A 12761-nucleotide genomic window follows, 5' to 3' on the forward strand; every position below is an offset into this window, starting at 1 on the left:
ATGGTAGCCGGGAATATTTAAGAAGAATTTTGCATTCCATCGGCTTTGTTTATAAAAAGTGCAAAACAAACAGAAGTGCTCTTATTGAAAAAACAAATATTGCGGCGAAAAGAGAGCATTACTTAAAAATTATCATGGATAACCGAAATTTACCTGAAGAACTGCAAAAAAATATTATTTACTTGGATGAAAGTTATATCCATTCATCCTACAAGCTAAAGAAATGCTGGCAATCTATGGATGTGACAGGAGTTCAACACGATATTTCAAAAGGTAAGCGCTGGATCATTGTTCACGCTGGAAGTGAAATGGGTTTTGTCCCTAATGCCCTATTAATTTTTAGTGGAACAAACAAAAAAGAGGATTACCATTCTGAAATGAATGCACATAATTTTAAAAAGTGGGTTGTTGAGAAGCTCATACCCAATATAGCAGAGCCCTCCATTATTGTCATGGATAATGCGCCTTATCACAGTGTTGTGAGAAACAAGGCACCAACAACCTCAACGAGAGTTAATGACATAAAAGCATGGTTATTACATAACAACATTGTTTTTGACAATTCATTAAGGAAACCATCATTGTTGGCTCTGGTTAAAATGCATAAGCCAGAGCCTGTATATGATATTGATGAAGTATTAGGAGAGCATGGTCACACGGTTGTAAGGCTTCCCCCTTACCACTGCGACCTTAACCCGATTGAGCTAATTTGGGCACAGGCCAAACGAAAAGTTGCATCTCAGAATATTGGAAACACGGTCAATATAAAAGAGCTGACAGAAAATGCTTTTAATAGCATAAGTGCTGATGATTGGAAAAATTGTTGCAAACACGTGATGAAAATTGAGGCAGAATATTATGCACGAGGCAGTACTCTGTATGATGATATCGATGAACTGATAATACGTTTAGATGAAGATGAAGATACGGAAGAAGAAGAATCGCATGAGGACGAAGATAATAATTACATGTCAGGTGTTGAATTAATAGACTCAGATTTTTAAATACCTTTTGTACCTACGTTTTTATAGCGAAATAAACGCCCACTTAAGACTTGTTTTGTTTTATTTTACTTCCATTTAAATTACAGTTTTTTGTGCAAAATTTTTGAAAATACAAATACGTTATGAAATATGCATTTTGGCTGAAGTGTTTTTTTTTTAACATACATTCATTGTCCTATGAGCCATCTTGGTGTTGCCATTTAAAACCTAGAAAACGATTGCAGCGCCATCATTTGTTTTCTACACTTAAATGTCGAGCTGTTATTATGTTGAAAACCAGTGCAAAATTAAATTTTATTTTATTGTTGTTATCCGTATAATATATTCCAATATAATCCCTCAACACACTGGATAAACCGTACTACCAATCTCTCATTTTTCCTAACTACAATCTTAATTTTTTAAGCTGCTTTCAATTAATATCCACAATCAGTACATTATATTGTATCTCAAAGTTTGATATTTTGCGCCAACTTTTAAAAATACTTTTTTTTTTTTTTAAAGAAAGACAAACATTCCCAGGTTACGAATAACCCAACAATGTTTGAAAATCTCCTACTACCACCACAGAAAGCCGAAAATGTTGCTTGTGTTGTGATGGAGGACTTGACAAGCCGAGGAATCGAACACGCGACGCTCGGGTAAGACCCAAGCGCTATGCCCACTCAACCACTGACCGGTCATGACATTTAAATAGTGTGTCAAATTATAAAAAATAATAGTTCTACCGGCAGAAAAGAACTTACCAATTAAAACTATAATAGCCATAAATATAAATCTATGGTTGATCCACTTTTCCATAGATAAAGAAGTTCTTTGTTTTCTTGTACAGATAACGAGATAACGACCTGTCATTTTGATAATCATTTCTACAAGTTAATTGAAGCATTTTCTTCATAATTATTACCAAACCATAGTGCAATACCGTTCTTGTGACATTGTACATACACTATACAAATGCATTCTCTTCAAAAAAATTCTACCATAAAGTGGACTACAGTTCTTGTACTTTGTATAGATACTGAAAAAAGTAACTAATTTTCACATAACAAAGTGGACAATCGAACGTTGAGGTACAGGATTAACAATTAGTGAAAGAATTGAGAATGTTTGATTCTGCAGCTAGCCTCGTTTTGGTAGCGATGCTATGGGGAGCCACAAATCCATTCATCAAAATAGCTTCCAAAAACATAGAAAACGTATCTTCAGAATCAAGTTCGAAATTTGTGAAATTCTTCAAGGAATTGCTGCATTTATTCTTGAATTGGAGATACATGGTCCCATTTTTATTAAACCAATGCGGTTCTGTTCTCTACGTGTTCTGTCTGCAGCAAAACTCGTTCTCTTTGGTCGTGCCAGTGACTAATTCCTTGACGTTTGTTTTCACGGCGCTGGCGGGTAGCCTAGTGGGAGAAGAGACTCCGAACAAGGAAACTGTTGTTGGAATGGGGCTCGTACTTATCGGAACAACTCTTTGTTGGGTGGACAAAACATCACAAAAAGTGGCGTCAACTGCGTAATTGATTGAAATCCATCAAATTGTAACATTATTATAATTTAACAATAAAAATTGTATCTTATCGATTACTTTTTTTGAAAATTCTTAATCTTTAGTTTGCTCAATCGTTTTTAACCTCAATAATTTCAATTTATGTACGTGCTTAAGAACATGGCTTTACGCGGAGTTTTCAAAAACATTGATGGCTTCCGTGGTCGAGGGGTTGGGCTCTTGACTAGCCGAAGGTCATGGGTTCAAATCCCGAGGTGTGCAATTAAATTTTATTTGATCAATTTGTGTAGTTTTTCATAATTAAAATAAATAAATTGTATACTTGCGGCACGTTCCAGAGTAGAAGAACTAACACTATCGTCCTGGTGTAAGACCATCATTCAGAATTACATCGTTGAATGAAATGACTTAGCCGTGTTCGGTGACCAGATCTGAATAGCCAGGTACTTCCTCTCCTCCATCTCCGTCCCCCAACCATTACCTCATAACATACCCCAATTTGGGATGCCATAGTCTTACTGGCTCCTCTCCCTTCTTTTCTCCATGGGTTAGATGGTACACTAAGAAATACTAGGTCGTGGGAGGATGGCGTGCCAATTTTAAAATATCTATTATACTGAAATTTTGTGAAAATCATAGCTTTTGTAAATAATTTATTATTAGTAAATATTTTATTGACATGCTTGACTAGAATTTCCTGCTCGTGATGTAGCCACTCATCCGCACCTGCTCGATCTCTTTTTTCTATGGAATTTCTTGTGTACCTTTTGACATTTCATTTCGCCTACTGTTCGTTGCATTTATTCAATAGCTCATTTGGAAATTATAATCAATGTCAATAACAGTCTATTGGTTAAAATCTGTAAACGGAATTTCAGAGTTATAGTGAGTGCACAACTATGCATATTATCTGGAGGAACGGGATTCACGTTTACAAAAATTGCAAAAAGACAGGTTTGTGATGTCAAACAAAATGGTCTTCGTATTTTTTATGGCTTATAAATGCTTACTTTGCTGACCGTGTCGATAAAAGCGTATATTTTTCCCTTACGCCACACTTTCAATAGGCACATATTATGGAAATTACACATCGTTTTAAATTAATGACCGGTCGGTGGCCGAGATAACATCGCGTTTGGGTCCCACCCAGGCGTAGTGTGTTCAATACCTCGGCTGGCTAAGTCCTCCTTCACAACACAAGCAACATTTTCAGCTTACTGTGGTTTCCCTCCACACAGCATCCCCAAAGATGACATAGGCCCTGAGGGAAATTATTTTCTTCAGGGCCTCCTGTGTGGAGTTGATATAAAAAAAAGTAGGAGATTTTCAAATATTGTCAGGTTATTCGTAACCCGTGAATGTTTGTCTTTCTTTAAAAAATAAAAAAATAATTATCTGTCATCTTAATTCTGTACTACCTACATGTAACATTTGCTCATAGGTCGTTTGGAGAAACAAGCACTAGGGCGAAGACTTAGGACCGGTTGTTTCGGAAAATTTGAACAATTCATCAAATTTCAACGTTAATTTGCGAGTTCTGTGAAAGTCCTATTCAAGTTCTGATATTATATCATTATAGGCTAGTTGCTTGACAGAACTGAAATAATAACAGAACTAGAAAATATCTTTCACAGAACTCGCAAATTAACGTTGAAATTTGAATAATTGTTCAAATTCTCCGAAACAACCCGTCCTTAGTGATCTCTTACCAATCCGATACTGAAAATATGTACAGCTTAATTTATGATATTTTTCTTTCAGAATAATAGAAGCGGGAGTATAAAAGTCGGGACACTCCGAAACATGAATCCCAACGACGTCGTCATAAATATGGAATCAGGTTTCTGTGAAATTAAAAGTGATGGTCTGAAATTTACAGAAATCTACTTGGCCGAACCGAATATAAAAAAAGAATGCTCGGAAACAAGTAGTATAAAAGATTCTCCAGGTTAGCTTTGATAATACTTATTTTTGTTATTATAGACTGAATGCTGCTGTTTATATGAAATTCCTTAGGCTATGAGTGGTAAAACCGCGTATCACCTATTGCAAATGTGCAATATTTGTAAGCAAGTAAGCGTTTGGAGATAATGAACGGAAAATGAGATCCACTAGAATAGCGAAAGTGAATGGTAGGAGAAGTCGGGAACGCCAAGACATGCCTAGATTCAGAACAACAAAACCGTAATTATTTATTTATGATCTTACGTTTGCTACATCTGTTGACATTATAGACAACATTGATAAATATATTATTGACAAGAACCAATAAGTCTCCATGTAACATGTAATTAACAAAAGACGCCATGCATTTGACGGCTATACGTAGTAACAGTCGACAAGCAGCATCCGTGATTAGTTATTTGGCACTTGATAAATAAACTTTTTATCTCGGTGGATGAAAATACTAGCAATGTGGATTTTGGTGCACGGACCATTATTTAAAATGCCGGTAATTCTCAATTTTTGGGAATTATTATTCTTTTTTTCAATATTATATTGAAATGTAAATCATATATGTATATTTTATTCTTTTATCAAATGAATACGTATTTAAAAATTTAATTCGCATGAGAAGAAGATGCATGAATGTGAATGAAACAGGAAGCGTGTTTGAAGACAGTTGTGTGGCAGTCGATCTTCTCTGATTATCCTCCGAGAAATCGGCGTGATACTTAGTTAGTTTATTATAGTTTTTTTCCTTGACTTGAGTCGGGGAACCATCGCAATCGCTTTGAAATGGCCCCTCTACGCAGCGGAGACCATGGCTTCTTCAGTGGCCTCCTACATTGCAGGCCCGACTTCTCCTGGCACAGAATCTACAGCATTTTCCCAAGCTTAGGCTGGGGCGGCCAACTGGATGAATGAGACGTCTCCACGGCGCACATTTGACGTCGTGTGCAACATACTTGACGAAATGATTGTGTTTTTGTTTTGAATTTTGTTTTTTGTAAGACCATTATTTTATTTTCTCTTTTATTTTTTTTAATTTATTTAAATGTTTTTAATATGTATTTTTTTTTTCAATTTCATGCAAAATGTTTCCTTAACCGCTAAAAACTTGCCACCAATATTATATTTATGAATTTTGAAACAGACAGGTATGCTTTCCAAAGCTTTAAACTTAAACATTAAATCAGCGAGTTGAAATCGCTAAATAGAATTATATATGTACGTATTTTTTAACTTCCGTTCCGCCTATTTTTTACTCCTCGAAATTAATAGATTCCACTGTCAAACTTGCTCTCAGAAGTTGGGATTGATTTTGAATTTTTTTTTTCAGCCAAAAGTTCACGCGTCAAATCTCTGACGAGGAAGCGTAAAAAACAGAAAATGTTTAAATGCTCGGATTGCAGTTTTACTTGTACAACGAACGGAAGCTTCATCGTGCATCAACGCACGCACTGCGGAGAAGAACTGTTTTCTTGTTTGAAATGCAACTTTACTTGTGCGCAAAAAGAATCCTTAAAATTACATGTTATTACCCATGCTGGAGTCAAGGCCTTCACTTGTTCACAATGCAACTATGCGTGTTCCCTCAGAGGGGAATTACTTAAACATCTACGACGCACCCACCTTGGAGATAAACCATTTTCGTGCTTACAATGCAATTCCGCATTTTCAAGAAAAGACCATCTAAAGAGACACTCGCTGACTCACGCCGGAGAAAAACTATTTTCTTGCGCAGAGTGTGACTTTAATTGTAAGCTTGAGAAAGACTTGACGAAGCACTTACGCTCACACTGCGTAGAAAAGCCTATTCAGTGTTTAGAAAATAGTTCTAATCCTTCCAAAAAGCAAGCGGCGCTGAAAATTTCAGAAAAGAAAATGTATTCTTGCTCAAAATGCAACTACACCTCTTCGCTTAATGGAGAATTTTTAAAACATCTGCGACGCACTCACCTCGATGAAAAACCATTTTCGTGTATACAATGTAATTCAAAATTTTCCCGAAAGGATCACTTAAAACGTCATCTGCTGACTCACTCTGGGGGAAAATCTTTTTCTTGCTCGATGTGTAGTTTTAGCTGCAGGCTGGAGGGAGATCTATCGAAGCACTTGCAGACTCACAGCGGAGAAGAACCGATTTCGTGTTCAGAGTGTAATGCTACGTTTTCCAAGCAGGAATATCTAAAGAGGCATCTACTCCGACATTCCACTGAGAAAATTTTCAACTGCTTAAAGTGTAATTTTACTTGTTCTCAGAAAGATTATCTGAAAAAGCACATGCGTAAACACTAATATTGAACAGAAATAATCTTAACTTTTCAAATATTCACTAAATCCATTATTCTATTCGCGTCTGGAAGCCATCGCTCAGACAAGACACCTCCAGGTCTCCCTATCTTGGGCTACTTCAGCGGTCTCTATCCATTGCAGATCTAGCTTCTCCCCCGGCATTTGTTTGGCGTCTTCCTTTGGAACTGCCGCCAGTATTTTAAAAGTAGAGTTCTGATAGCAACCCTGATATATGTCAGAAAGGCATAGAATTGCCAGATCAAAGTAGACTGAACTCATTAGAAATGATACTTAGTCGTAAATTCGGTAAAACCACGTACGACCATGTTACAAATGTCGAAAACCCAGAAATTGAAGGGACCCTTTTATGGTTTGGGAATGTAGAAACAGAGAAGAATGTGACAAACGAAAAAAGTCTGAGATGCCGATGGAAAACATGTGTAAATATATCTCCATTTTTCTTACATAAGAATTATAATATTTATGCAAGAAGCGTACAATCATGTAGATATTACAGTTTGTAAGAAAAATCGTTTTGATTCATTATATTATTAGAAATGTAATATAAAAAAATAGAATTTTGTTAATATTGGATTTATTAATATGTCGTTCATTTTTAAAGACATATTTTCTCCTGAAATACTTCAACACAGTTCACTGAAATCAAGGGAACCTGATCAAAACAGTATTTTTCTGTATTAAAAATTAAAAACAAAAAGAAACTGCAATAGAAACGCGAGAGATTCCTAACTCCGAGAAACGTCAAATATCTCGAATTGCTTGACGAACTAGATCATAGAACGAAATATTTTGCCCGTGGTACATTGTATTATGTACTACTTAATATGGTTTAATATCAACTGGGATTACGCAATTATTCTTTGCTAATTCGTCAAATGTTTGGTTATGATATTATCTACCAATCGAAGAGGCTATGAGAATGTCAACATATTTTAGGTTGGGATTTACGACGCTCGTGCATTTAGTATTTGTAAAAAGTGGAATTCTGACTTATAATAAGTTGGGGAGCTTATTAATAAACATAAATTGATCATTTTTATAGTGCCGTTTTGTGAAAAATCACCTCGAGGACACTTCATAAGGAATCTCAAAGTTGAATATATTGTAAGGTTATGTATGTGTTTTTTGGGGAAGATGCAATCGGCCCGATATATAAATATTATAATCGGTATTGTTTAGTGTCCAGATTTTTATGTCCGTGGGGATGAAATGTTTTTATTCTTCCTTCTATTAAATAATGATTTCACGGAATGATGAGAAATGTGAGGAGATTTCAAACCTCCAGTAGGAATATTCAAGTATGTAGTATTTCCATATAATTGGAGGTAGGTACGAAACTCATTTGTATTATTTATTCAGTTTAAATTTAACGTCATATGAAACGCATTCAGATTCGTTGACATTCACATCATTGTAATAATATTACGAAAATTACGTTGCTATCATAAATATACCACTCTCGTTGCTATCAAAGTAAATAATAAACATAATCGCCAGTATGAAAACACTAGTTTAGCCCATTTTTTGCAAATGCAGTACTTACCTACCAAAATGCTGCCATACCATAGACATATGAATATTAGTAGACCTGCCCTAAGTGATTAAAAGCGTATTATTCCCCACTCCCCATACCGGTTCCATTGGAGCCGGCTGCGCTCGCGTATGGCTTCCCCTGAATCTTGAGAATGTGACGTCATCATTCTTTTTCGAACTAGCGTCGAGCTATGGTCGAGGCATTTTACGAAATAACACGGCAAAATGGTGGCTTGTTATATGAAAACTTGTAAAAATAGATGTGAAAAAGAGAATAAACCCAATTGTCGTATTACATTCCATATGTAAGCATTATTTTAAGCTTATTCACATCGTATAATATGGATCAGTTGTAGAAACATATACTATCACATCGAGATACATCTGGACGCAAAATACAAAGCCGTTGGCATAGGAATCAGGGATGTGCCTTTGCCTTTTGCGCTTTAGGTACCACGTGTTAGGTGCGCGCTTGTTTCGTATGTACGGTACTGCTGGAACGAGAAGGAGTGCATATCACGTAAGTATCCTAGGTTATACCGAGTGGCGATGTGTGATAGAAAATCATGTTTTTTGTTTTTAATTGAAAAAATGTCATCGGAAGGCAAAATGATGTCCAAATTTTTACTCCAAATACTCTTAGGAATCGCTGATAAAAACTGTGTGTATATAATTTCATTTGTTTTTTTAGTTGTTATACTTTTCTTTCTTAAAGATTTCAATATTTTATTATTAATAGGAACATAGCGGTTGTGACAACCCTCCAACATTGGTCGAATGTAGCGATTCCCAAGTGTGCGCATCGTTGTTACTGGGAAGTAAATTATGAACACTTATAAAAGTGTCTTAACTAAATACGTAAACAAAATATTCGACTCTGAAAATAGAAGAATTTTTTTTTGCCGAATTTGGACTTCGCAAATTTGTTCATAACGTGGCGAGTAATTTGCGCTCCCATGTAAAAATGTCTATTCATTCAAAAGCAGATTTTACTTTTAAGAACTAAATGGTGATATTAAAATGCGAGATGCCTATATACTGTCAGATTGATTTATTGACGAATCACAGTCAGCTTTACCCCCTTCGGTCTTCAACAGTTGATTTTACCCCTCACCTTTAATTTCTAGTCTATATATTCATATGTCTGTGTGCCATACAAATGTACCATGCTTTGTCTAAGTACTAATTTTCTCGCATGTTCCGCACCCCTGGTTTAAAAGTAACAATCGCACTTTATATTGTGCTGAAATCATACTGACCTGGAAAGCCAAGGCCAATTACATCTAGTTGAGTTTGTTTGATGTGTTGTGCCCAGTTGCCCAGTGCCATCTCCTTCTTTCCTCTATTGCCCAAAACCCAAATATTCTATTGCAGGTCTAATACCAATAACCCAGTAACACGGCATTTCACCGATTTTCCCAGTAGTGTTACTGATATCTGATTACACTGTCACCTTCAAAATGGAGCTTGGGACCCAGAAAGAAATTTTCCGCGGAATGACTCATTCAGTTATCGACATTCCTAACGTTAAGATAGAATGCTTAGAAGAGACAGCTGGTAAGAGAAGTACTATGTTTACCATTAACGGTTGAGGTTGTGGATCAAAAATATCATCTTAATTTGTTCCATGGCAAAACAGTACTTAAAAAAAACCTAACCTATTATCATCATGCTCAGTTTTGTCATTGCTTCGTTTTGTCTGGTTACCATCGGGATTGATATTTGAGACATTATCACCATTAATTTTTTTTAATAAAAGACAGGAATCCACGTACTTTTAAACGAAGTAGTTGAGCACTTCTTTTTTATTTTCATTTGATACAATTTTAATTATTTTCAAACTTTATGATTTCGAAAACATAATGAGAAGAAAAAAAGATTTGAGTGGAACCAAATCATAAACAAACATTAAAAAAACCTTAATAAATGGCATTTTTCTGTATGAACCACTCTGTAAACAGTAACTCTTTTACATTGCAGGAACATATTGTTTGAACCAGTTAAAAAAACACAAGGAGAGCTTAATTGATTCAAGCAAATATTTTCAGCAACATGAACAAATTCACCCTCCATCAAAGCCTTCTTCACAAAATTCTAGCTTGGAGAAAATCTAGCTTACCTGTGGAGAAAAACCATTTTTGTGTTCCGACTGCAGCTACTCTTGTGCGAGGAAATTCGATTTATAGATTCACACCATGACTCACAGCGTCGTGTGCGGGTATCTGTGTTCCAAAAAAAAAACATGCTAAAGAGACACATGCTCACGCACAGTAGAGTTAAACCATTTTCGTGTTCCAACTGCAACTACACTTGTTCAAGAAAGTCAAATTTAGACAGACACAAGCTTACTCACAGTGATGACAAACCATTCTCATGTTCCAATTGCAACCAAGGGCGGATCCAGCTTTGGCGCCAGGGGGGGGTCACGTAGTCGTGGTCAAGTTTTTTTTTTTTTTTTAAAGAAAGACAAACATTCCCGGGTTACGAATAACCCAACAATAACTCCTACCACCACCACAGAAAGCCGAAAATGCTTGCTTGTGTTGTGATGGAGGACTTAGGTCCGGTCAGTTACAGTTACAAGAAGTTATAATTTAATTTTGATAATAATATATACAAGTAAAAGGTAGGTATTGTTGGATATGGTAACACTAGGTATATCATTAAGATTGTCTTTTGCTCCGCAAGCCCGGGCGGCGTAGGCTCGTGTAATGTCAATTGTCAACCAATACAGTACAGATTACAATTATTAATCGTGTTCTTATTTCACCACAATATAACATGGTGTCAGGTGTGTCTTCAACATAGTATTGTGTGTAGGAATCTTGCAACTTTTTGAATTTCCTTTTCCTCGTTGTAGTTATTCGCCATCATATATAAAAGAAATGATTGCTTAAAACGTTTCCACTCGCCAACCATATACGTAGCATTCTGCATTTGCAGAATTTGACTCGACATTATTATTGTAACACTTTGCTTGTCACGACAAAATAGACAAATAATAACAGCTTGTTGACCGTTATTTCTTTGCTTCCTGGTAAAGAATTTGAATCGTTCCACTGTAATATTCACTGTAGGTATGAAGTGTCTATCCAGTCTATCGAAGAGTAGAATAATGCCTTCCAGCGTGCTCTTCTCAATAGTGAGGCCGAATAAATTAAAAAATTGAACTCCTTTAGGACTAATCGTGTGCAGCAAATGTTTTTAATAAATGTAAGTACTGTACTTCCATATTTAAGAGGAATATAAACGCTGGAAATATTTCGATTCTTGTGCTTTATAAATTTTAAAACCGAGCGCCTTGCACCGTCATATTTTGGCCTGATTTGCACGAGGCAAGTAATTTGAAATAAATATTGTTGCCATGACGCGGTGCTTGCAATACGTAAGAAGCGCCCAGCGAGATCTCCGTTCGCCGATGCTTCCATACGCTTGTTAATACCTTGTTACCTGGTGGATGAATACCGTCCATTCTATTTTGCCAGCAGCGGCCGAGCCGGCAGCGTAGTCAATATTATCGACAATCCTCAAACTATGGGGAACGCTAATAAAAGTAAATATTTATAAAATTTGAATTGATTTTATTTATTTACAATCCAAACAAAAATATTCTGAAAGTGAATTATTAGGTACATATAAATATTAATAAAAAGAAACTTGATTAAGTTAAATATAATATGTATATATATTAACAAAATGTAACTAATACGTTCTTTTACAAAACTAGGTATATGTACTTTTATCAAATTTACATACACTTTATCAAATTTCCACATCTAAAATTTTTGTAAAATTTATTTACAAATAAATTTTTTGGAAACAAATCAACAAACCAATCTCAATATTAGAAATGATGATGGAACAACTCACAGCTAGGTTTAAATATATTCTACAATAGATGCATCAATTTATGGATACATACACTTAAAAAAAAAGGTTAAAATAAATAACTTGCATCTAACTATTCTGAATTTATCCTAAAAGAGCATAATTAAAACAAATACAATAGATATCGCGGGTTCGAACCCCGGCAAACAAATCTCAGCATTAGACATTTTCAAGGAACAGCTCACAGCTACATATATTTAAAAATTATTCTTATAAAATATTAACTCTGATCTACCAATACTGAATTTAAGCATTATATTCGTCAACCTAAAATTTCTCAAATGAAAATATTCTACATTAGATACATCAATTTATGGATACATAGACTTTAAAAAAAAACGGTGAAAATAAATAACTTGCATCTACCTATGCTGAATTTATTCCAAAAAGAGCATAATTAAAACGAATACAATATATATTATTTTAAAACAAAAAGTAAAATTTCGACGGCCTCCATGGTAGAGGGGAAAGGCTGCCAGCTAGCGATCCGGAGATCGCGGGTTCAAACCCGCAAACAAATATCAGTATTAGACATTATCAAGGAACTGCTCCCAGCTACATATATT

General features: G+C 35.4%; 1 protein-coding gene and 1 long non-coding RNA gene across 2 annotated transcripts; both read left to right on the top strand.

Moving 5' to 3' along the window:
- The first annotated feature begins 1839 nt into the window (after positions 1 to 1839).
- Positions 1840 to 2560, top strand: LOC149414274 (transmembrane protein 234 homolog). Its single transcript, XM_089643848.1, has one exon. It carries the CDS (start codon positions 2111 to 2113, stop codon positions 2522 to 2524), a length of 414 nt encoding a protein of 137 aa, XP_089499974.1. The 5' UTR covers positions 1840 to 2110; the 3' UTR covers positions 2525 to 2560.
- Positions 2561 to 3270: 710 nt separating this feature from the next.
- LOC149414275 (uncharacterized) lies at positions 3271 to 7245 on the top strand. Its single transcript, XR_016304069.1, has 3 exons — positions 3271 to 3468; positions 4276 to 4462; positions 5798 to 7245. It is a non-coding gene; the product is annotated as an uncharacterized LOC149414275 (long non-coding RNA).
- The last annotated feature ends 5516 nt before the right edge of the window (positions 7246 to 12761 follow it).

The sequence above is a fragment of the Hesperophylax consimilis genome, chromosome 20 (assembly GCF_061612785.1).
Source record: "Hesperophylax consimilis isolate HC1 chromosome 20, BYU_Hcon_1.0, whole genome shotgun sequence".
Classification (NCBI taxonomy): Eukaryota; Metazoa; Arthropoda; class Insecta; order Trichoptera; family Limnephilidae; genus Hesperophylax; species Hesperophylax consimilis.